At 54.3% G+C, this 23,589-nt stretch overlaps 11 protein-coding genes across 11 annotated transcripts; 5 read left to right on the forward strand and 6 right to left on the reverse strand.

Annotated features, from left to right (window-relative positions):
• Positions 1-531: 531 nt before the first annotated feature.
• On the reverse strand, positions 532-2,618 carry ACRALDRAFT_1060828 (uncharacterized protein). Its single transcript, XM_071016310.1, has 2 exons — positions 2,349-2,618; positions 532-2,268 (listed from the first exon to the last, which is right to left on the reverse strand). Exons 1-2 carry the CDS (start codon positions 2,407-2,409, stop codon positions 905-907), a joined length of 1,425 nt encoding a protein of 474 aa, XP_070876479.1. The 5' UTR covers positions 2,410-2,618; the 3' UTR covers positions 532-904.
• A 275-nt stretch (positions 2,619-2,893) lies between these two features.
• ACRALDRAFT_1079669 (uncharacterized protein) lies at positions 2,894-4,744 on the forward strand (the record flags this gene model as incomplete). Its single annotated transcript, XM_071018926.1, has 2 exons — positions 2,894-3,144; positions 3,347-4,744. The coding sequence occupies exons 1-2, from the start codon at positions 2,980-2,982 to the stop codon at positions 4,742-4,744; spliced, it is 1,563 nt and encodes a 520-aa protein (XP_070876480.1). The 5' UTR covers positions 2,894-2,979.
• A 428-nt stretch (positions 4,745-5,172) lies between these two features.
• Positions 5,173-6,441, reverse strand: ACRALDRAFT_2099707 (uncharacterized protein; the record flags this gene model as incomplete). The annotated part of the gene is made up of 2 exons (XM_071022969.1): positions 5,173-5,635; positions 5,711-6,441. 2 exons carry the CDS (start codon positions 6,439-6,441, stop codon positions 5,173-5,175), a joined length of 1,194 nt encoding a protein of 397 aa, XP_070876481.1.
• Positions 6,442-7,090: 649 nt separating this feature from the next.
• On the reverse strand, positions 7,091-10,335 carry ACRALDRAFT_1079671 (uncharacterized protein). The gene is made up of 4 exons (XM_071018927.1): positions 9,912-10,335; positions 8,612-9,783; positions 7,848-8,546; positions 7,091-7,757 (listed from the first exon to the last, which is right to left on the reverse strand). The coding sequence occupies exons 2-4, from the start codon at positions 9,547-9,549 to the stop codon at positions 7,199-7,201; spliced, it is 2,196 nt and encodes a 731-aa protein (XP_070876482.1). The 5' UTR covers positions 9,550-9,783; positions 9,912-10,335; the 3' UTR covers positions 7,091-7,198.
• A 536-nt stretch (positions 10,336-10,871) lies between these two features.
• ACRALDRAFT_2057214 (uncharacterized protein) lies at positions 10,872-12,698 on the reverse strand (the record flags this gene model as incomplete). The annotated part of the gene is made up of 4 exons (XM_071021798.1): positions 10,872-11,451; positions 11,509-11,616; positions 11,680-12,206; positions 12,394-12,698. The coding sequence occupies 4 exons, from the start codon at positions 12,696-12,698 to the stop codon at positions 10,910-10,912; spliced, it is 1,482 nt and encodes a 493-aa protein (XP_070876483.1). The 3' UTR covers positions 10,872-10,909.
• A 506-nt stretch (positions 12,699-13,204) lies between these two features.
• On the forward strand, positions 13,205-14,866 carry ACRALDRAFT_2025249 (uncharacterized protein; the record flags this gene model as incomplete). Its single annotated transcript, XM_071020299.1, has 7 exons — positions 13,205-13,229; positions 13,340-13,365; positions 13,418-13,480; positions 13,587-13,593; positions 13,655-13,702; positions 13,789-14,147; positions 14,213-14,866. 7 exons carry the CDS (start codon positions 13,205-13,207, stop codon positions 14,864-14,866), a joined length of 1,182 nt encoding a protein of 393 aa, XP_070876484.1.
• A 646-nt stretch (positions 14,867-15,512) lies between these two features.
• Positions 15,513-16,237, reverse strand: ACRALDRAFT_2039891 (uncharacterized protein; the record flags this gene model as incomplete). The annotated part of the gene is made up of 3 exons (XM_071020998.1): positions 15,513-15,587; positions 15,660-15,741; positions 15,885-16,237. The coding sequence occupies 3 exons, from the start codon at positions 16,235-16,237 to the stop codon at positions 15,513-15,515; spliced, it is 510 nt and encodes a 169-aa protein (XP_070876485.1).
• Positions 16,238-17,518: 1,281 nt separating this feature from the next.
• On the forward strand, positions 17,519-18,946 carry ACRALDRAFT_2100541 (uncharacterized protein; the record flags this gene model as incomplete). The annotated part of the gene is made up of 4 exons (XM_071023015.1): positions 17,519-17,554; positions 17,615-17,684; positions 17,738-18,556; positions 18,621-18,946. 4 exons carry the CDS (start codon positions 17,519-17,521, stop codon positions 18,944-18,946), a joined length of 1,251 nt encoding a protein of 416 aa, XP_070876486.1.
• A 562-nt stretch (positions 18,947-19,508) lies between these two features.
• On the reverse strand, positions 19,509-21,370 carry ACRALDRAFT_1068045 (uncharacterized protein; the record flags this gene model as incomplete). Its single annotated transcript, XM_071017516.1, has 3 exons — positions 19,509-19,929; positions 20,003-20,716; positions 20,796-21,370. 3 exons carry the CDS (start codon positions 21,368-21,370, stop codon positions 19,509-19,511), a joined length of 1,710 nt encoding a protein of 569 aa, XP_070876487.1.
• A 489-nt stretch (positions 21,371-21,859) lies between these two features.
• ACRALDRAFT_1068046 (60S ribosomal protein uL10) lies at positions 21,860-23,121 on the forward strand (the record flags this gene model as incomplete). The annotated part of the gene is made up of 5 exons (XM_071017517.1): positions 21,860-21,953; positions 22,031-22,110; positions 22,231-22,423; positions 22,484-23,051; positions 23,115-23,121. 5 exons carry the CDS (start codon positions 21,860-21,862, stop codon positions 23,119-23,121), a joined length of 942 nt encoding a protein of 313 aa, XP_070876488.1.
• Positions 23,122-23,369: 248 nt separating this feature from the next.
• ACRALDRAFT_1060836 (uncharacterized protein) lies at positions 23,370-23,570 on the forward strand. The gene has a single exon (XM_071016311.1). The coding sequence runs from the start codon at positions 23,382-23,384 to the stop codon at positions 23,538-23,540; it is 159 nt and encodes a 52-aa protein (XP_070876489.1). The 5' UTR covers positions 23,370-23,381; the 3' UTR covers positions 23,541-23,570.
• Positions 23,571-23,589: the final 19 nt, after the last annotated feature.

Below are 23,589 nucleotides of genomic sequence, written 5' to 3' on the forward strand. Positions count from 1 at the left end.
TTCCTTGTATTCGTAAGAAATCGGTTATAAGACATACGCGAGTTACGTGGCTATATGACTAAGATAGTCACGTGACCACTAATTATATAATCACTTTACTTAACGCGTTGTATCCCACGGAAATTTAATTCAGGTAATAGGTCACGTGACCTGCCACGTGATCTATTATTACGTGATATATAATTATGGGTCTACTTTATATTTTTTATCTATATCGTAACCCTCTACCTCCTCCTCCGCGTCCACCTTCACCTTCACCTTTAAACGCGTTACTCTATAGCTATTACGGTAGTAGCTATCACGGCAGCAGCTATCACGGCAGCAGCTATCACGGCAGCAGCTATCACGGAAGCAGCTATCACGGAAGCAGCTATTACGGTAGTGGGCAGCTGCCGCGTGTATACAACGCATATCAGGATATCGTGCGTTGATCGTATGGTGTTTTGGTGTTCTTCCTCGCACTCTTTCCTTTGTGGATGTTTGTGTACTTCGAAAGACCTCCAAAATACACCTAATTTCGGGTTATGCAGGGTAGTGGATTATTCTAGCCCGAAATGGTTTGAGAAGACCCGGAAGACCGAGCAGGGGGTGGCGGAAGACCGGTGCTCACAAGAGACGGGCAAGGGGTTGCACCGAGGCTTAGGAATTATGTTGTTCCACCGAGAAGCTAGCCCCCTTTCTCTCCTGCGGAGCCTACCCTCCGTGCTTCTATAGTAAATGCATGGACGGTTTCCCTGTTTACTCGAATCCACGACTGATCTTCCAAGTCGGCTCTAATACATGCTAATGACATCAAACACCCAGCTCGGTTTGCATGTCAAAAGTCCACGAGAAAGGGGATATCCATAAAAGGCCGATCGAAAGCTAAAACTAAACTCCTTTTGCGCACTGCCCCGGGAAATACTCAGTCGATGGAGCTGTCTCGGAGCTTAAACAGCTGGGCCATCACCTCTTTCGTCTGCGCCCGCAGCGCGTTATGATACATCGTATTGGTTTCGAATACCTTGCAGTACTGGACAAGGGCCGCGGTTTCCCTGGCAAGCCCATTGTCAACGTACATATCGTCAATGAAGCTGGCTGCGTAGACGGGCACTTGGTTGCGCCGCAGCTGGTCTTCGTCGTACAGCGTCGGCCACGACCGGAATGACGCGAGCTTGTTGGCGACATCTTTTAGAGGCATCAGCTCGGGGTAGGTATCGAAATGCAAGGGGAATATCATCTCCCCGGAGAAGTAAAGTGGCGGACCACTGTCGGATAGCGTGGAGAGATCGGGCGTCTGGGCTAGCCAGGAAAACTCCTCGAGCTCCTTTCCGACGCGGAATGCCGCCCACTCGGATGCGATACCCGGTCGATGGCAGTAGATGGCTTCGTGGAGAATCGCGTAGATGACGTGTGTGTCAAAGGGATTGAACTGCTCGAGGGCGGTGAGAACAGGCCGGCCGAGGAAGCCGAATTGGTCGAGGTCCGTTTTCATCTTGAGAATCAGTGCGTGCACCGAATCGAGGCCGCCGTGCGAGCCGAAAGCGAGGCCGAGGGTCAGCAGTCGTGGGACTGTAAGGAACCCGCCGCCGGGGAGGGCCACGCGACCCCCTTCCTGCTGCTGAATGAAGCGCGCGATGTGGCGGACGCGTTTGACGTCCTCGGGGAACTTGGTATAGTAGGCCCGGTTACGCTCCAACACCTTTCGAAAGGTGGCCTTGTAGGTCTCATCAGCCGTCTTGCCAACGGGAGCCAGGCCGCCGGTCAGGAAAACTTCGCGGAGCCCTTCCGGGAAGAAGGAGAGGTAGGTCAGCGCGACGAAGCCGCCGAAGGACTGGCCAAAGATGGTCCACTTCTTCTTCTCCTCCGGGTATTCGTGCGTGAGGCACGCCCTGACCGCCTCGAGATCTTCTACGATGGAGTCTTGGCGGAACCGGCTGAGGTAGGTAGCCTGAACCGACGGGTCGCCAATGATATTCATCGTGGCGGCGGTGACGGGCGTGCTTAAACCGACGCCCCGGTAATCGAGGAACAGAACTTGATACCCCCGGTCGATAGCCATGCGGGTGATGGGGCTGTCTTGCGGTCCGCTGTTCCCAAAGCCGGGACCGCCTTCTAAATAGACCAGCCAGGGCTTCTGCTCTGCCTTGACGGCGTCGGGCCCGACCACGGGGACGATGGGCCTCTCATGTTTGGTGGCGCTCCTGCCGAATAGTCGGATGTTTCCCGCATTGCGATTGGAGTGGTCGAGGGGCACCTCGAAGAAGAGCTCCGACACGAGCAGCTGGTCTGATGGAGAGAGATCAGCGGTAGTCAGGGACGGGGAAGGACTCGCGTGGACTGGTAGCCACCGGGCCCGCAACCCGTACCTGGCAGGACATGCGACCTCCTGGAGATGAGTCGAGCAGGGCTAATCAGTTTGGATATCATGATGGCGGGACTCAGGGTTGAGATGGAGCTTTCGATCTTGGTAAAGGCAGAACTGAATGAGTACTCCGCAGCGAACAGATATCACTGAGAGGCCGGGATTATTGTAGAGTTATTGACAATAAGGCCATGGAAAGCCTGAGTTTAGAAGCAAAACACCGCGATGTAATTTGCAATCCCACCGTCGAGCGCACCTGGCCCTGATGGAACAGATGGCGGGGGTGAGTAAGGTAGGTACGAAGTAGAAGCAATGTGCCTTATCTAAGGTACATGGTACGTCACACGGTTGTTGCAGCTGTGATTAGAAAGGTAGAATCCACAGTATTGCATGTGATACAACATTGTCCATACGGTGTCCGTTCCGCGGCAAACAGCACAAGGAACAGTGCATCTTAGTCATAATGACACAGTGATTACTTCACCGTTATCAGATCAGGGTCCTGGTCCGACGAAACTCCGACCTTCGCCTCGACCCCATAAGGTTGGCCTTGTACTTCGACTTGCTTCTGCTCAGCCCTGTCTGGTCATTTCGTCCAGCGTTCTGTGTTCAGTCCAACCCCATCATCGTCATCCATGTCACAACATACAAGCACTGACTTTGACGTCAGCAATGTGATGAATTATATCACTCTAACACAGACCTTGGTCGAATCCTTCAACGAACTCGCCAATGAAGTCCAAAGCTTAACGGACAGGAAAACCATCCTCGAACATAAGCTTCGCTTCGCTCACGAACAGGTAAGTCGATGCCCGGATCTTTCGCCACAGTGGACGAGGATACCTTCCTTCGGTAGTCCGCCTTATCCGCGTTGTCTATTAGCTCCGGTCAAAAGTTGATCAGAGCAGTAGCGGAGCACCCTACATCTCCCCTCCATGTTCCGACCTGTGCCTGCATCGGCTTCACGTACCACGACTGACCAGACCTTTGAGTTGTCTATAGTACCAGTTTTTGGCAGATAAATACGCGCCCGCAGCACCAGAAATCGCCGAGACGCTGGCCAAATTGCAACTTCCTCCCGATCTACGCCGCCCCATGGTAGAAAACGTAACCTCGGTCCCGCTTCCCCGCCGTATCAAGCTCGACACCGGCAACCGGGTTGCTCTCACTATCCGCGATGGCCGACGTGTTGCCAACGAGCTGGCTATCTTGATAGACCCCAGCAAGACCAGCGCCTCTAGCAGAGATACGCTTTCTGGGAACTCGAGAACAGGGACGTCTTTATCAACGGTACTCGAGCAAGATTTCACCATTGAAGGGAAGAAGGGCAAGCTGCAATGCCCCTTCTCCACCGCACAAACACCCGCACCAGCCGACGCCGACGCCGACGACACCAGCGGGCAGCGGGCTGCCGAGGAAGGTTCCCAGGACCCGACGCCTCATCAATCCTCCGATCCGATATGCGCAGCCATGTACGAGGAATCCATGCCGAAGCCCGACCAACAGGCAAACGGGGCCGTGCCAGCAAAATGTCCGATCCGATTCTTAGACAAACATTCTCCGGAGGAAATTGCTCGCTACGTCGAAACCAACAAACACAAGCTGCCTCGCAGCCATGAGGTGTGCCTCAGGAGGAATCAAAAGAACGAAGATCAAATAAGAAAGCTCGATGCGAAATACGGGGACATCGTGGGCATGATCCAAGATTTGAGCAACCTTCACAAACGCATGCTGCCTACCTCGAAGGAACGGCGGGAAATCGATAAGGCTTCAAACGAAAGAGTCGAAAACTGGGCCAACGCCGTCACCTCGAGCACTATGGATGGTCAGGAATCGGCTGATGCCCATGACGAGGCCGAACCCGCCGACGCCGATAGGGAAGGCCACTTTGACCGCCCGTTCAAGGAAGTCCGAGTAGGCGAGTCTCCCAGCAGACCATGGGGCATCCACGTGCCGGTATACGAGCCCCACGGCTTGGAAGAGGAACAAGGACCTCCGCTCTCCCCACCGCCGGCGCCCGTGGTCATGCCGACGACGTCGTCGTCGTCCCAGGGACATCCGGCACCCACGAAGAGTGCGGGGGGCAAGTGCCCGTTTGACCACACCAAGATAGCTGCCCTCATGAACGGCCGCGGTTCTCCCCCGCCGATGGGCCCTCCCAAGTCAGCAGGTGATGTCGTAACCGATGGCCCCGTACGGCCGGAGACACCGGCTAAGGAACAGGCTCCGCCGCCTATAGCCCCTCAGCCCACGTTCATCAACCCTCCTGCTCCTCCTGCCGAGGACGCGAAACAGGGTGGCGCAAGCACGCCGCAGATGGTCTTTACAGGACCGGTATTCATCGGGTACCCCACCGAGCAAGCGATTCAGATCATGCAGCACTTTCAGGGAAGACAATAATGGGTTTGGTTTGTTTGTTTCTTCCTTTTTGTGATTATAACAGCGTTGGCGTTTTGACATGGACGACTGACGTGACGCCGCCCGCGCGCACGACTCTTTGCTTTCCTGCCGTTTTTGCAACAAATAACTTTGAACAGGGCCGGGGTTTAAAGGCTTCGGAAGCGAAATCCACACGGGCAATAACAGAAGATACCAGCTACGCAGTATGAGAAATAAATAGTCTAATATAACATTGTACATCGTCGCTCTTTCGTTTCCACCTTTTCCTTACGCTCGTCTGTACCTGGTCTCTGATACGGTCTTTCTAATTCAAAGCAAACCGAACGAGAGATGATGCTCATAGGATAGGATAATCAATAGACGCCAGCTACTCCCAACATGTTCAACCAAGATAGACAGCCAAAAAAGAATATATATATATAAGAGACCTATTTTTTCCCTAACCCATTTGTATTGTCATTCCCATGTCCGTCAACAGAACCATTTTCGTCATTGTCATGATACCTTTCGTCGGCCTCCAGTCCCTCGTCCTCTCCCCAGAGACTAATGTCATCCTCGTTCATGAGGGCCGCTATGTCGTCCGGATCGACAAGACCGGCCTCGACATCGGCAAAGTCGAAATCGCCGTGGCCGCGGGGCGCGGGGCTGTTTTCAGCCACGTCCCGGTTGTCGGCATCGTCGAGGTCTGCCGCCTGATTCTCTTCGAGGGCGATCTCGGCGGCGCGGGTCATGGTGCGGTGGTAGATGAGCCAGCCGATGAAGGCGCCGAGGAGGCCTCCCAGGATCATCGAGGTCCAGTTGATGGCTTTGTCGGCCAGTGACATCTTGTCGCCCTGTTCGGCGATGAGGGCGAGGCGGCTACCGATGAATACATGGACGAGGAGTTTCGGACTGGGGCCTTGCGTGTTAGTCAAAGTTATGTTTCGCCCGGGGTATCAGGGCATAAGGACATGGCCGGGGCATTACCTCGCCAGGGCCGTGGCGGCCGCAAAGGCCAAGGGATGTATGGAAGGGACAGTCGCGAGGAAGCCGTTGGAGATGGAGTAAGGTAGCGGGCACAGACGAACGGCAACCAATATGCCGAGACCATCCTTGCGCAGGACCTGGCCAAGGGCGATGAAGCGGTGGTCCCGGCCGACGAGGCGGTGTACGTAGTCGCTAAAGATGGTGCGGCTGGCGCAGAACGCCGCGAGGCTACCGGCGACGTTGGCGGTGGCGACGATGGGGTAGCCGAGCGGGAACCCGTAGACGAAGCCCGCGATCGTGATGCAGGTGCTGTAGCCGATGAGAGGGGGAAAGGCGGAGATGACGACGAGGACCCAGATGATGAGCCACCCCCCCGGGAGGGCGCGCCATTGGTGGCTTATGGGGCCCAGCCAGGTGAAGATGGCGTGGGAGTAGACGAGGAAGAGGATGGCGAGGACGTTGAGCGAGACGACGGCGGCGATGACGCCGGCGCGCTGGAGGGGGGTCAGGCGTAGGTAGGCGGCACGGAGGTTGTGGTAGGCCTTGGCGGCGGTGCGGTGAAGGCGCGTGAGGGCGGGGATACGGGCGGTGCGAGTATATCGGGTCGAGGAGAGACGGCGCGAGGATAGGGAGGCGGGTCGGCGCGCCCAGGGGACGGGTGGATCGGGGGAGGTGGGAGAAGACGGGGCAGAGCGTCTATCGGAGTCGTGGTCGTCGGCCGCGAGCGGCATCGCTGGCGTTTGTTCCGCGTTGAGCATGGCTGATGACGACAGAAACCCCGCGGTTCCGGAACCAGGCCCCGGGTCGGATCGTAAATGGGAGGGGGCAGCGAGTTAGGAGGTCGGACGATATGATCTCGGCTTCTGTCGCAGCACAGCAGCGTTTAGGAAGAGCGGATTATGGCTATCTCGCGGCCATGTTCTCTCTGAATGCTGCTCGATCCCGGGACGGAGGAGGTGGCTTCTTTGCTTCTAAATAGGATGTACCTTGTAGATTCGACGTGTGCCTGGATATAGGATATCGGATAATTCGAATATCGGTAGGTAGGGAAAGCTGAGGAGCGTATTCGTACTTTGTAAAGAGAAACGTAAGTGGTGAGGTATTCGATATCGTCACTGGCTGTGTCGGAAATGGGGCGGTGCTGGCTGCGTGGCCTCAATGCAACTTCCGTGTGGTTGACGTCGTTCTTACGGAGTACTGCATTGTATCCCTACATCGTGGGTGGAGAACGGTACCTGCACGAAACCTCCTGGGTAGCTTGAGACCTTAATAATCATGCAGCCTTCTCGGGAGAGTATTGATACTCCATACTTGTAGGTAGTGTACGAAGTACTTCGTAGGTACGTAGAATTACACAGCGATTGACAGGTGATACTTCATCTCGGCTGAACGCCTCATTTCAAAGACGGAATCTTATTCGAGTCTGCATCTGCCACTTATACTGATACTTCTAGGACTTGAAGCTGAAATTCTCCCACCCCCCGCAGGTCACCGCTTGGCGCTCGGTCCTTTAGGAGGATCGCGAACCAAGAGCCTGACCTTCCCATCCCCAATCTCGACTCCCTGGCTGAGAATGTCCTCCTCCTCCTTTGCCTCCGCCAGACTCGCCCCTCCGCCCCGCGCCAGACTCTTGTCGTAACTCCTCGCGTCGATACCCAGTATCCCTCCCATGTTGTTGCGGTCCCCGGGCACCGAGAATTCGCGGTATGCGTAACTCCACTCGTTCAGGAAATTCCGAATCGCCCTGCCGACCTTATCTTTCCCGTTCTTGCTGTGATGGCCCGTCCCGGTGATGGCATAGATCGGTCGAATCTCCTTGCTGTTGTCCAGCAGCACCCGCTCGAGGTACTCCACCGCCTCGTCGGGGTGCAGGCCGTGCAGGTCGACGTAGATCTCCGAGCTAGTCGAATTGCCCTTGTTCCGTTCCTCGTAAAGCTCGCGCGCCGCCTCGCGGTGCGCTTTGCGCATCAAGTCATTCTCGCTCTGCCCGCGGAGGCTGAGGGCCTTGGCCGCCCGCGCATCATTTCTGTTCCACGCCTGCGCAGCACTGCGAAAACATCGTCAGCCACCGCCAACAGGAACTGGACAAAATTGGCCCATCGACCACCTAATCCTTTCCCTATCCTCATCGACATACCTTTGTAAGAACTTATTTCGGAGACCGCCGTGCTTAATAGCTTCTTGTCGAGCCTTCAGGTAAGACTTGTTGGCCCTCTCGCCCGTTTCGAGCCAAGGGATATGCTTGGGGCTTGGAATGGCCTGTGCCGCAGCGCTGTTTTCCCCATGACGGGCAACTGCGGTGCTTCCGTTTCGTGCTGTCTTTTTGATATCCTGGCGTGTTGGCGTGGGCCCAGGAGACGGCGACATCTTGACAATATCGGCGAGGGAGCTCGGCGCTGCAGTCGTATTGTCCTTACTGCCGTGCCCGGCCCGCTTGGTGTGTTGCTTCTTTCCCTGTTTAGCCACCGCCGAACCTAGGCTGGGAAAAGCTTCGGCGTCATCCAGCGGAGGGGCGCCACCGGAGGTGTCTCGTGCTTGTTGCTGCCGGCTACCTGGACGAGATCGCGGCCTTGGGCTGTCATTCGTGTGGAACTGCCTTAACCCCGGAGGCGGCGTCATCCCTCTGTATCTGGCGGCCCCGGCGTAGTGTGGCACCTGATCGGGCGTGCCTGGTTGCAGTGCCGGGAACGAATTGTAATCTGACAGTTGGATATTGACTTGTTGCTTTGACGGAGGCGTCTGGGCCCCGTCTACAGAAAGCTTGTTCACCAGCTGTGCCGGATCATGGGAGAAAATACACGTATCTCCCGCCAAGCAGTTTCCCATGATCCAATACCTGCATTGCGTTTAGCTTTGTTTCTTTTCTTTTGTAGAACATCCCGGTTCGCAGAGTTAACTCACTTGCACAGATGGTTGCTCAGGTCGTGACTGAATCGGCAGTCGGATCGTAGACATTGCCCCGTGGACAGGTAGAACTTGCAGATCACGCCCAACCTCTGCTGATTGGCCGGTGTCGTCGGCCGGCCATCGCTGGTCATGGATTTACCGATCACAACGCTCTTTGTCTCTTCTGCCTTTGCATTCACAGCGTATGAAGTATTGGACATGTGGTTTTCCATAATGGCCACAAGAGTGGCACTCAAATCGTAGCCGTGTACCGCAAGGGCGCTCTCTATCTCTTCGTCCGTCCTCGCCGGTCCTAGGATGGAGCGCAGCATGTCATACGGGGACATGTCGGTTTGCTGCGACGATAGCGACGAAAATTCGGGTGCGGCAGCGTTGAGGCCACTTGAAGTACCAACGGACGACGTGATACTGACCGCATCATCGGCGACAAGCCATTCGACGTTCTCCGTCTGGTAATCACCGAATACCTCCTGTGACGGGGTAGTATCGTGAGCAAATTCGTAGGCATTCAGGTTCGGACTGTGGGGTATGGCAGGGGTCGCGAACGCGAGTCTCGGCGACGGCCGTGGGGACGAAAATGGAGAAACGGTCGAAGTTTTATTTCTGGTCAAGCTGGATGGGAAGAAGCCGTGAGGGGCCAGGGGGCTAACCCCTAGGCGCGGGGACCCCGAGAGAGGTGTGCCATTTCCCCGCCATGATGCAGGCGACGGCCGTCGAAGGATGGTTTGGCGTATAGGAGGGGGAGAAGCCGCGCTGTTTCCTCCGTCACGATACCGCCATAAGGCGTCGAGAATCGCATGCTCGAGTGAAGAATCCCTTAATGCAGTCTCCTTCCTCAGAACCTCCTCCAAGCGGTCCGTCTTGTCTTCATCTTCGAGACTCGCGTCTTGGAGTATCGGGAGGCACAGTTCGTAGTGTTCGTCGGAAACCATGGTGGCGCAGTCGTGACGAGAGCTTCTCGGAAAGAAAATAAAAATGAAAACGAAAACGAAACAAATATAACACGTATGCTGGAATAGGGTAGAGACAGGCGCTATGTGATAACAAAAGGCGGATGGTAATAGTAGGGCGAGTTGACCTCAGGCGTCCGAGGTATCGAACCGAAGTGGGGAATCTTGTTGTAGACTATCCCGCAAGACAGGACGGGGCCGGGGAAGAAGTAATTACTAGGACAGCAAGCATCGATGTCAGACTTGGCGATTCGCACGAGAACGGCTAGAGCTCGACACTCGAGACTACCCAATGCCGATAAGGACCAGATAAAGTGATACGAGAACGAAAAGAAAAGCCCTACCTGTAGAGAAATTTATGGGAAAGGAAACAGTTCAGGGTGTCCCCCAGATCAATGCTGATAGCTATCGCTTAGGTGGCTGATCTGCGAGCGGGAAGTACCGAGAGACACAAAGTGCGCAGAAGTTCGAAGACGATGAGTGGAAGGGAGGAACGCGGCGCACCCTCGCTGTCACATGGTCCTCTGTCGCAGATGATGGAGGAATATCGTTGAGACAGACGGGGACGGCTTCGGTTTAAAGACGCCTTGAGGCTGCGGGAACTGGGGTAAATGACGAGGCTGAGGCGGGGGGGCTTTTGTCTTGTGCGATCTGACAAACTAGGAGAGAGGCGGCCAGGTTTGCGCAAAGAATATAGCTTGCCGGAGACTTGGAGCAAAGGCCGACGGTGTCATGGATGGGATGAACTTGAAGAGAGATCCCAAGAAGTTTGTGGTAAGGACAAACCAGGGTCAAGAGGCAGCAAAAGGAGATATAGACACCGGGGCGTTTTGGGGTTTAGGGAATGGACTGGGCAGGCACCTCCGATGTGCCCCACCTGTCGGGGTCTGTAATCGTAACATTGGTGATACCCCTTTTGATTGGTCCGACCAAGGCCAACGCCCGAATCACCCTCGACCGCCACAAAGTCTCAGCTTCAATATTATCACGGAGGCCCATGAACAAAAGAAAGTTCCATCTTGGCTACAGAGTAGGTTTCACCTGTTGCGGTGAATCCACTGCCTGATCTTATGGAATAGAGACAAAAAAGTGACATGACTTGTCCCTCGGGAGGCTGAGCACCTCGCATGACGTTATCTTGAGGTATCCAAGGAGCTATCACCAAGGTTCAATAGACCTCTCTGAATAGAAGGTGGCCTACACGATGAAGAAGAACGAGAAATGCACGTTGTACGAAATGCGTTGATCCTACGTCCCATCTCGTTCTAAAGTTTTCACAAGAACCTCGAGATGTCCACAAACGAACAAAATGGCCGAGCCAAAGACTCTTGGATTTGATAATCTAGGGAATCTCCTCATCATCATCATCGCCAAAGCCAAAGCTAAACCCGCCGCCCGAAGGCTCGTCTTTGCTTTCTCCTACAGCTTCTGACCATGTTCTCTTCTTGAGTGCATTTCTCTTCTCCAGTATTTCCAGGGCCTTGTCGAGGACCTCTGGATGGGTCTCCCGTAGTCGGTCAACGAAGAGTCCATACGGGTCCTCGATGTCTGATCGGAACCCTGTCACCTGGTCGGGTTTGTCTTTGAGGAAGGATAAAACGTTAGAGAGGTGGCCGCAGGAAGGGGACTTGGGCACGAAGTTCTGCGTCAGGGCAATTCCGGCCTCTAGGTTGACCACCAGATGCCACCATCCACTTGGGACATGTAGAATCTCCCCCGCGTGGCAGATGCCCTCTATGCATTCGGGCAGTTGCCTGGCCTCCTCGTGGAATTGCAACAGCCATTCGGCAATACTGAGAGGGCTTGTCACTTCGCCGCCATCTTTGGAAACGAACACTCCGGGCACTGCAGCTGATGGGGGGAACATGATCCAGTATTTCCTGCCTTTTGTCTCTGTTAGCAGGCGCGGTTTGCGAAGAGGAGAAAGCCTGCGGTACTCACCAGAAAGGACGGCATTCCAGGCCGAGGTCGCATTGGGGTCCTTATGGAAAGTCGACCCCGACCCCTCAGGTCCGATGATTAGCCACCTGCGTGCTGGTCTATCGCCTCCTGTACACGCGGATCGGGGGTTAGCGAAGAGCATTATCAATGCGCAGAAACGGGCGAACGTACCAAGGGCATCAAATAGGTCTGGCCCAAAGCAGTCTGGTGACCAATATGCTGCTCCTTGCTCGTGACCGACGGTAATCCCCATCTTCTCAGCAAACTTTTTGTCGAAAAGGTAAAGCGGACTCTCGTCTTTGGTGTTATTCATGTAGTCATAATACGTCGAAAATGGCCAGTCAACAGCCTCGGCGCGGAAGTCGACGTCGCCATATCGCCTCAGGATTTCCTCCAGGTTCCATGACATATAAGCAGGCCATTCCTGGATACATTCTGTCAGGACAAAAGGCTGCCCTGTCAAATTTTCTGCAAACTCTTCATACGAGATGTTCTTAAACCTTTGAATCTGAGATCTCGGGGGGATATTCGACGCAAACTGTTCTAGGTCCACATATCGACAGACAAAGGGCCGGTGAAGAACATCGGAGAAGACGTTGCTGCAGTCGAGATTGGACTTTTGGCCAGCGGGGAGCTTGAGGACTGTTGATCGCCAAGAACCAAGCCACTTGCCTTCGAATCTCCCCGTGTTCGCCTCTCTGTGAACAAGATGTTCTTGTCAGCCAGGATTACTACTTCAGTTGGACCCCACATGGATCGATATGCCAATCGAGTTACAAAGGGAAAAGCAAAGTCGGCCTGAACACCCCAACAAAGGCATGGGACATAATACTCTGATAAAATACGACGATCCATCACCTGCGCAGGGAGGCTATTTCGACTCACAGAAAAAGGGACTTCCACAAAGCGTCGTCATATGCAAAAGCATACAGATATCGACAAGTATAGCCTAACATTCGCAGAGACTCCTGGTCAAGATACTCTAAAAACAAGCTCAGCATCTCCTCTGGGAACCTTTGGAAGGTTCCGCAGAATGTGCGAGCTTCTGTTCCCTTGAAGAAAAACTTATTGCCTAGAGGCAAAACGCCTAGAGGATGAGTTGGTGAAGTTGAGACTGCGTCGCCCTCGGGCAAGGTCGTCTCCAACGAGCCATTGGGCCCCTCCTGCGCCGTTGCCCCCATTGAGGCCATTGGGATGGGAACGCTGATGCACCGTCATGGTTATCACTACGGTTTAAAATCTGCCAACCCCCAAAAGTCAACACAGTCAGGTCGATTCGGGTCGCAAAAATTGTGGGATGGTGGGATTGAAGGCATGCCGAGTTGTTGGGTGGGGCATTACGTTATTAGGTAAGACGCCAAGGTGGGGTGTGGCGATGGTAGGTGCTACCAATTTTTTTTAAGCCTCCTATATCGCCCTGGTCGAAATTTTCGCCCGCCTCGGGGAAAAAAAGAAAAACCCTTACTTCACAACCACCACCAACCCTGAACCACCAACCACGACAAAACTCAACATTTTTCCTGACGATAATAGAGGGTCTGTTGATTTCGGACTCTCATTTCATTTACTATATTCGCGACACCTCTTGACGAGACGTGCGCGATCTTTGGAGGCCCGGAAGCCCCTCCCATTCTAATTCAGTGACGCTTTTTACGCACCACCCACCAACAAAACCCCCGCATCCCAACCACCCAAGATGTCTTTGGAGGACGTTCCCGAGAGTAAGTCCATCGAGTCCCCGGAACTCCCATCTAAATATCGTCGTCTCTGCTTGTCTGCGTGACAATGCTTTGGAAGTTTCTACTTTTACTGACTTTTCTGCCCCTCGCAGCTCAAATTGAGAGCAACTACGATGGCGTATGTTCCGAAATACTCGTGGTGCCCAACCACCAAGACTAACCTGGCCTAGGTCACCGACTCCTTCGATGACATGGATCTGAAGCCTGAGCTTCTCCGTGGTGTCTATGCCTACGTGAGTTCTCCCCGATTCACCCGCCAGTTGATGTCGACTTGATATCGCGCACTGTCGTTCCTACTTTTCCAGTGTGGGCTATGTACTGACTTGCGCTATTCCACAGGGTTTCGGTATGCTGCGATGTCCTTCCTCGCCAATAACCATACTGAAGTATTGACAATGTTTTTCTAGAGCGTCCCAGCGCTATTCAGTCTCGTGCCATCATTCCCGTTGTGAAAGGTACGTCGCTGTCCCGACCGGCTTATTTTTTCCTTATTTTTTCCCGTTATCTTTCTGTTCAAACCGTTGCTGACTCCAGCCCACAGGCAACGATGTCATTGCCCAGGCCCAGTCCGGCACTGGCAAGACCGCCACTTTCTCCATCTCCGTTCTTCAGAAGATCGACCCTGCCGTCAAGCAGTGCCAGGCCCTGATTCTGGCCCCTACCCGTGAGCTTGCTCAGCAGATTCAGAAGGTCGTTGTCGCCATTGGCGACTTCATGAACATTGAGACGCATGCTTGCATTGGCGGCACCAGCGTCCGTGATGACATGAAGGCCCTGCAGGATGGCCCCCAGGTCGTTGTCGGCACCCCTGGACGTGTCCATGACATGATTCAGCGTCGCTTCCTCAAGACCGACAGCATGAAGATGTTCGTCCTTGATGAGGCTGACGAGATGCTTTCTGTATGTTCCCTATACCTCTGCTTCTCCATTGAGTCCCTTTACCCGGTCTCTAACTCGCCCTTCAGCGTGGTTTCACCGAGCAAATCTACGACATCTTCCAGCTCCTGCCTCAGGCCACCCAGGTCGTCCTTCTTTCGGCCACTATGCCCCAGGACGTTCTGGAGGTCACCACCAAGTTCATGCGGGACCCCGTTCGCATTCTGGTCAAGAAGGACGAACTTACCCTCGAGGGTATCAAACAGTTCTACATTGCTGTCGAGAAGGAGGAGTGGAAGCTTGACACTCTTTCCGACTTGTACGAGACCGTGACCATCACTCAGGCCGTCATCTTCTGCAACACCCGCCGCAAGGTCGACTGGCTTACCGACAAGCTCACCGCTCGTGACTTCACCGTCTCGGCCATGCACGGCGACATGGACCAGGCTCAGCGTGATTTGATTATGAAGGAGTTCCGGTCCGGCTCCTCTCGCGTCCTGATCGCCACTGACCTGCTTGCTCGTGGCATTGACGTCCAGCAGGTATCGCTGGTCATCAACTACGACCTGCCTGCCAACCGCGAGAACTACATTCACCGTATTGGTCGTGGTGGCCGATTCGGTCGTAAGGGCGTTGCCATCAACTTCGTCACTGCCGAGGACGTTCGCATGATGCGCGAGATTGAGCAGTTCTACAGCACTCAGATTGAGGAGATGCCCATGAACGTTGCCGACCTCATCTAATCAAATAATCGAGGAGTCGAGATTTTGTCCTGGACACCGCATACTTGGCGGTGTCACTGGACGGCTTTGCATTTTGGGTGGAGTATTCGTGAGAGTTTGCAAGGGCTTCTTGATTGTCTATAGAGTGGTCGAGGCTACCTGGGTAGAGAGTCGCGTGGCCACGGCTACCTGCGGCCAGCTTCGATCGTGGCTCGCGGGGTGGCAACCAAAAAAAGGGGCTTCATGACATGCGAAGACGAGGTATGGGTTTTCTTCGGCACCTTTAATGCTTCTGAAGGTGCAGGCCGATACATCGAGAGTACGGTTGGGGGGATATGACTGTACTTCCGATTTCCAGATAGTCTCTTAGCTTATTCGGTTAGGGGAAAATCATGAATGTTTTGTTTTTTGCCAGTTACTTTTTGGCCGCCACCCTACTTTGCTACCCTACTTTGCTCTGGGACGACTGCGTAGCCGTATTAGCTATCCCGGAACTGAACCAGAATGAATATCCATCCTATCAACCCTCCCAGCCCCTCCTGCGCTTGTCGTTCTTATTGAAATAACTCGTGTGGGAACAGGCCATCGCTATAAGATCCCACCTTGGTGAACGACTGCCGCCTGGCCGGCTTACCCTGGTATTTCCCATTGATGGAGAGGTTGCGGTTTAGATCTGCTGCCGCCTGGCCTCGAGAACCTCAGGAGGAGGCAATACATTCGGCCCGAAAGATAGTGGTAAGAGCTGTAGTGCATGTTTTAGCCATTTGAAGGCAACTGAAGTAGGCACATCCTGGGACAACCTGGGAAATCGCACCTCGGAGAGAGTCATCACGACGTATTCACCCTTTACATTGAACATGAAAATAGGCGTCTCCGGGTCACAGAACTCCCGGATGCTGCCGATAATTCAGGTCGTCAGCTGGTACCCATAGGAGTGGCCTCCTCCTCTCCTTCGTTTTGTCATATTGGAGCGGCCCATCTCACGATATCATCCCCAAAACGGCTATAACAACGAGCCCCTCCTTCCTAGGAAACTTACAACTGCCTACACGCACCGCATGGACTGCACGTCTCTTCTATGTCAGCGGCGACGCCGACTGCCTTGAAGCTGCGGATACCTTCGGTGACGGCTTTGCCCAGAGCCACGCGCTCTGCGCAGGTTCCCACCCCGTACGAGGCGTTCTCAACGTTGGCGCCGTCGACCCACTGACCGTCGTTCGACAGGAGCGTTGCACCCACGCGAAACTTGCTATATGGGCAGTATGCCGTGCTCTTAGCTGCGACGGATCTCTCGTGGAGCGTTGTCAGCTCGTCTTTTGTGAGGCCGTATTTCTTCACGGCCTCCTCCAGATGGGACGAGTCCTGGATCGAGTAGGTCTTGAGGGCCACCATTTCTGTGCGTTGACGGAGTCCCGACGAGGTAGAGTAGGTACGAAGGTACGAATACTGGTGATAAGGCCAAGGGCGAGGATAAGCTGAACCTGAGAGCGGGGTGGGTTCGAAAATAACAAAGGTACTGTCCGATTTTGCCGTTGAGACCCCGGCTCGGACATTTCGAAGAATTGCCACACCACCAACGAGTCAACAAGGCCGATGATGGCCGATGGGCGGTGGAGGAAGGCAGTCGGCCATTTGGGGCTGGCACTAGTAATAAGTGTGCTCAGAGAACATAAAGGATTTGTGGTCATGGTAACGCGGATAGGTACAGCGACATTACTTTCGGGACAAAGCAACAACAGCTCTGCAGAAGAGGCAAACCAGTTTATTATGTACCTAACTACACAGTACCCCGTGCAAGATCTCGATTGCCTGTAGAGGAGATGAATGAGAAGCTAAAAATATCTCGATACGTACGAAGTATAACACGAGTATTCGTAGCTGTGTTGCCTCTACCAACCTGACTCGATAAGGTGAAGAGCCTACTTTGGTACCTGACGCCGTGGCGGGAATCCATCTTTTGGGTTGGAGAACAAAGGCGATGAAAATCCCTGCTCTGCCGGCCGGCTTTAGGGGACCAAGGCTGGACAGTACATTCGGGAGGGGAGTACTTGAATCCTTTGTACTTTTCTCAGCCCTGATTGCCCGAAATATACCTGAGACGCAAGTCATCCCTACTTGTACCGCCACTAATGGCTGGGCAGATCGAAAGTCTTCCACCTTCTTCCATGGATAGAAGATCGAAGCGGGAGGTGACCCGCAGCAACATCCCTTTTTATTTTAGAAAATCAACAAGACTACTGGCGTTTCTACGGTTTTCGCCCTTGTTGCCTTGTGAATCTTCCAGTTTCTTCCACCTCACAGCGCCGATTTAATTTTCGGTGGTTCCTGCTGAATTGGTATCTTGCTCATTCCGCACTCTCAAATTTCCAGTATCACGTTTCGGCGGCGCCTTCGATTTCCATCTCTTTTTGTTCCGGCTTTACAGTAAGACAACACTTTCCGAGTTCTCAGATCAACCTCTCTTTCTCCCTTTGCTCATACAATTCTCGACGAGCGCTCTGCCTTACTGGGCGCAGAAGCATCTTGCGATTACCTCTTGCTTGCCGCCAAGAACGATTTCTTACTGATACGCAGGCCTCTAGGCCCCTCCATCCGCCGAGGATCTCCTCAACCCCCCTTCTCGAACTCATCCCACCAACCGCCACTTACTATTTTCGTTGATCGACTTGCAAAATGGTCAAGGAGACAAAACTCTACGACGTCCTCGGCGTACGTTCTGCCTATTTACACCCGACCATGTCAACCGGAATGTCACTAACCGCCTTGTAGGTCTCACCAACAGCAACCGAGCAGGAGTTGAAAAAGGCGTACAAAACGGGCGCCCTCAAGTTCCACCCTGGTATGTTCCTGTCTATTTGTTCCGCGACAACCCCATATTGACTCTGGTCGCAGACAAGAACGCCCATAACCCCGCCGCCGAAGAGAAATTCAAGGAAATCTCTCATGCCTACGAAATCCTATCCGACTCTCAGAAGCGCGCCATCTACGACCAATATGGCGAGGCTGGCCTCGAGGGTGGTGCAGGAGGAGGTGGCATGGCAGCCGAGGACCTGTTCGCGCAGTTCTTTGGTGGAGGTGGTGGTTTCGGCGGCATGTTTGGTGGCGGCATGCCAAACCGTGGCCCCCCCAAGGCCCGCACCATCCACCACACACACAAGGTCTCTCTCGAGGACATTTACCGCGGCAAAATCTCCAAGCTCGCCCTCCAACGGTCCATCATCTGCCCGAAGTGCGAGGGCCGCGGCGGCAAGGAAGGAGCAGTCAAGCGCTGCGGTGGCTGCGACGGTCATGGTATGAAGACCATGATGCGCCAGATGGGACCCATGATTCAGCGCTTCCAGACCGTCTGTCCCGACTGCAATGGAGAGGGAGAGATCATCAACAACAAGGACCGCTGCAAGAACTGCAACGGTAAGAAGACCGTAGTCGACCGGAAGGTTCTCCACGTTCACGTCGACCGTGGTGTCAAGAGCGGCACGAAAGTCGAGTTCCGTGGCGAAGGCGATCAGGCTCCTGGTATCCAGGCGGGCGACGTTGTCTTTGAAATTGAGCAGAAGCCCCATTCACGTTTCGTCCGCAAGGATGACGATCTCCTATACAAGGCCGAGATCGAGCTGGTGACTGCCCTAGCCGGCGGCACTCTCTACATCGAGCATCTCGACGACAGGTGGCTCAGCATAGATATCCTGCCCGGAGAGGCCATCGCTCCAGGTTAGTCTTCCCCCTTGCTTCCCCCTTTTTCTTGAAAGGCACCAGCTGACCGTTCCTTGTACAGATGCTATCAAAATGGTCCGCGGCCAAGGCATGCCGTCGTATCGGCACCACGATTTCGGCAACCTCTACATCCAGTTCAGCGTCAAGTTCCCCGAGAAGCATTGGATGCAAGACGAGGCTGGTTTTGAAGCCCTCCGTAAATTGCTCCCGGAGCCGACTCTTCCGCCAACCCCGCCAGACGCTATGACCGAGCCAGCGGACTTGGAGGATATCGAGACGGCGGCGCAGGCCAAGGTGTTCGGTGGCGGTTCCGGCGGTGGTGCCATGGACGAGGACGATGAAGACGGCCACCCCCACGCTGAGCGTGTGCAGTGCGCATCCCAGTAGAGACAATGGGGATCTACCATGATGAATTTGATGATGACGGGATTCTTTCGGCGTGCAAGGGGGATGGGCAGAAGGAGGTATGTGTGTCTTCCCTGGGCGTTTCGCGCCTAGCGAGCGAAAACGAAAATAGGACGAGGTCGGTCGGCTCTGGGACATATCCGGCGACAAATTAGGAAGAGCATGGCATGGCGCGAGATGGGGATATGATTCCGGGCTGTTGCGTCTCGGGCTTCTGCATTTTGTCTCGCGCTCATCAAGCATTGTACACCTTGGCACAGAGCAGGCGAGACGTCCCCTTGCGGCTTGCCAGTCTCACACCCTCATGATGACTTGGCTTTCTTTTTTCTTTTCTTTTATCTTTCCTTTATTTAGTCTTTCGGATCTCGACAATGCTCGGGGTTCGTTTGGGTCGGGAAAGGGCGTTAGAGACACACAATAGAGGCTAGTGATATGACTTTTGTAACTCTCTGGTCTTTTTGGTATTTCATTTCTTCTGCCGCACCCACCGTCGTTCTATTCGGGATGTGTTCAAAAGAGTCACCACACCATACGAAGTACTGCGCTATTCCTGACCGGGCCGGTTCCCTTCCGGCTCTACTACCGGCTGTTCCGTGACTTGCTCTCCTTCAGCACCTCCTTCGTCATCGTTGAGGTGGATAGGCTGCTTGCGCAGATCTTCCACGTTGTAAAGCAGCGCCCGGACATCGCCTTCCGACAGCTCTTCTTCATTGGCGTCCAATCCACTATCCTTGACGTGGAACTTGGGATCGAGAACAAAGGAGCCCTGGTCCCAGACGAGTGAGGAGACGGACGAGGTAGCGTTCTCGACACCGCTGGTATCCAGAGCCACGAGGAGTTTCGAGAGCGCTCCTTGCTCCGTGTACACAGGAGTCAGGTCAAGCGGCGCACCGGGACAAGAGAGGGTCTGCACGTGTACAATTGACGACTCGTCCGTGATTCGGAGAATGAAAATGGCCGGAACACTGGGGCATGATTAGTCGGGATTTTGGATGACGGGATGGAAGGAGGGGGGAGGAAAGAAAGGGGGAAGCAAACCCTTCACAGATGGCAAAGAGGAAAGGTGTCTCCTTATCACCAAACTGGATCGTCGTCGAGGAGAGATGGGTGACGGCAATCTTCGATGCTTCGGGAGTTACACCCTTTACATGCACCAGCAAGTCGAACTTGCCGAGCAACCGGCTCTGTTCCCAGTCCCATACGAAAAGCTCGTCGTCACCACCTCCGGAGACGAGTAAGTCCGGGCGCGCCGGCGGGATAGCGAGGCCGGTGACGAAGTGCTTATGGCCCAAGCAGAAGCCCTCGATGACGTGCGTCTGCGGCATGTACCGCGACACGCGGATGTGCTCGTCCCTGTCGGCGGTGATGATGTAACGCCGTGCGTCCTTCTGGGCGAAGCACATGGCCGTGAGGAGGGAGACGTGGCCTATGATGAGGCTGTGCTCGAACGTGGGCCGGTCGGAGTGGGTGCCCTCCTGGGCCTCCTTTTCCGCTTTGGCCGCCCACAGAAGCTGCTGCTGCAGGGCCTTGAGGTTCCGCTGCGAGTGGACGGTCAGGTTGGTGCCTTCGGGTTTCCGGGACTTTTGGGCGGCGGCTGGGGTGGGAGTAGAGCGGGAGGGAGTGGTGTCAGCGGTGGAGCCGTCCAGCGACGCAATAACGGGGAGGATGTAGACGTCGCCGAACTTGTCGGCGCAGAGGATGCTCTTGTCGTCGGCGGTGATGAGGACAGCGTTGGGACGCTTAGGCATAGGTCTATATCCGGAAATTAGATTGCGGGTTCCTTGCACATCAACATAGAGGGAGAATAAGGGGGGGAAAGGGGAGGTCAAACCTCTGGCTCAGCTGGGTGAGAGTTCCGTTGCCATCGTGCTCGAATACCCAAATGGTCTTGTCGTGTCCAGAGGTTGCTACGAGGTGACTACCAGTGCTTGTGACCGCCATATGGGTGATGATGGGTTGATCTGGGATCTTGCCGTAGCTCTGTCTGAGATTGGGACCCGTCTTCCGATCCCTTCTCTCCCTCTTCTTCTGTCTCCTGGTTTTGGACGCAGCCTCCTTAGACTGATCCCCAGTTGCCGGCTCGTCCACATCCATGGCAGTGTCATCCTTGCTCTGACCAGGCTCAGGATCTTCAGCAAGCTTCTGTCTCTTGGTGGGAGGCCCGTTGTTATTATCTGGTCCCTGATTGTCCTCGCCCTGGGCTGAGTTTGGTGTTGCCGCCGCTGTATCAGACTCAACTTCAGGTTGCTGAGACGGAGTCTGGCTTTCTTCCAGCTTTTTGACATCTGGGTGATCCCATGTTGAGATGTGTGAACCGTCATGTAAGCTGAATGAATGGATCTTTCCACCCTTTGCGGCGAACAACACTTGACCAAAGGGCCTGAGACGGTTGTAAGGCAGCTTCATGATTGAACTGCAATGGATATTGCGAGGGTGAGTGATAGAAGTCAATGAGAATATATATGAGACAGACCAATTAGAGATTCTATGCCTTCACTTCAGATTGGTTGATATGAGGGTGGTGAAAGGCCCTGGCGGTATCGAAATCGCCGCTTTCATGAAGATGGCTGCGAGATAAATCTCAACTCCAATATCGGAGTTGCACCAAAAAAAGTGACATTGTGCCATGTACTCCGTCGATAAGGTACCCGATAAGCGCCCCACTGTTAGTAAGGTACGACATAGCGCTAAGATTCCACTCACACTATTCCGAATATGGAATTAGCGGCTGCTTGCCCTAACCAGACATTGCAGACACACCAAAGTTTTCAAAATACTTGCGACTTGGGAACGAGCTTCATCCTCTCTCTGACATACCAACCCTCCCAAGCTCAAATCCAACATATTATACACTCAATTTGCCCTTAAACATCCTGCCTTCATCTATAAGAAGATATGGGGGGCAAATCTTCGAACAAGGCCGGGTATTTCGACAAGCTCAAGGGCTTGCTCGAGAGCCACAACTCGGTCTTCATCGTCACCGTCGACAGTACGTCCAGACGAAGCAGTCAAGGCACCATCGCGTAAACTTGAATCGAGCACTAACCAGGGCGATTTCGATTGCAGATGTCTCCTCGCAGCAGCTGCACCAGATCCGCCACTCTCTGCGTGGTGAGGCCACCATTCTGATGGGCAAGAACACCATGGTATGTCTGGCTCCGTCTCTTTCGCACCACTACAATGCCCGGACCCAGGCCGTCAGGTTGAGAAGTTCGAATAATGCAGGAACTGGCGTCTAACCGTTGCGTTTTGTTTTCGCTGTGTAGGTTCGCCGAGCTCTGAAGACCTTCATCAACGATACCCCCGAGTACGAGCGCCTTCTGCCCTTCATCAAGGGCAACATTGGCTTCGTCTTCACCAATGGCGACCTGAAGACGGTCCGTGACAAGATCCTTGAGAACAGGGTTGCTGCTCCCGCCCGTGCTGGTGCCATTGCCCCTGGCGACGTCTGGGTTCCCGGTATGGCGACGCCGAAACTTTTCTTTCTCCTTGCTTCGTCCGCTAATTGATCCCTTCTAGCTGGAAACACTGGCATGGAACCCGGCAAGACCTCTTTCTTCCAGGCCCTCGGTGTCCCCACCAAGATTGCCCGTGGTACCATTGAAATTACTGCCGACCTGAAGCTCGTCGAGGCCAACAGCAAGGTCGGTGCCTCCGAGGCTACCCTGCTCAACATGCTCAACATCTCGCCCTTCACCTACGGCATGGGTATTACCCAGGTCTACGACCAGGGCCAGACTTTCGAGCCCTTCGTCCTTGACGTTGGTGAGGAGCAGCTCCTCAAGGCGTTCGCCACCGCCGTCACCACCGTGGCCTGCATCTCTCTCGCCATCAACTTCCCCACCGTTCCCTCGGTCGTGCACTCGTTCTTCAACAGCTACAAGAACCTTCTCGCTGTTGCCGTCGAGACCGAGTACGGCTGGCCCGAGGTTGAGGAGCTCAAGGACCGCATTGCCAACCCCGAGGCCTACGCCGCGGCCGCCCCTGCCGCTGCCGCTGGCGGTGATGCTCAGGAAGAGGCCAAGGAGGAGACGAAGGAAGAGGAGGAGGAGGAGTCCGACGAGGAGGGTGGCTTCGGCGATCTCTTGTAAGAAACATCTCCCCATCCCACCCCCGTCTTTTGCTCTGATGTATACTGACTTTCTCCCAGCGGTTAAATGTGATGACATGTCGTTGGCGTTGTTCTGGCGGCTATATGGGCTTCGGTCTGGGTTTACGACGATATGTGAACCTTTACGACGATTTCATAGATGGTTTGCTGGTCAATCAAGCCTACGCATTTGACGATCTGGCATTCCTGAAGTGTGGAATGAGTTGCTTGACAAGGTGACATGTGTTTGCATGGTATTCCAGGCACGCCAACTTGTCCTCAGCAAAAAGGTCAGTTCGGTTTTTCTCTTCTCGACTTGTTTCTCGCATGCACAATCCTCCCGATGATTATCAACATGTACAGAGCTTTTTAACCCTGACTCTTCTTGATGACACCATACTAAACAACAACCCCTATGAGGGAGGCCTCCTATTCATCTTCATTTTTGATTTTCTCATACTCGATGCTGGGGGTATCAGAGGCTAACCAGTATCACAGACTAGGAAGAAAACTGCCCATTCGACTCCAATCTTTA

Source organism: Sodiomyces alcalophilus, assembly GCF_042370955.1.
Source record: "Sodiomyces alcalophilus JCM 7366 unplaced genomic scaffold ACRALscaffold_2, whole genome shotgun sequence".
NCBI classification, from domain to species: Eukaryota; Fungi; Ascomycota; class Sordariomycetes; order Glomerellales; family Plectosphaerellaceae; genus Sodiomyces; species Sodiomyces alcalophilus.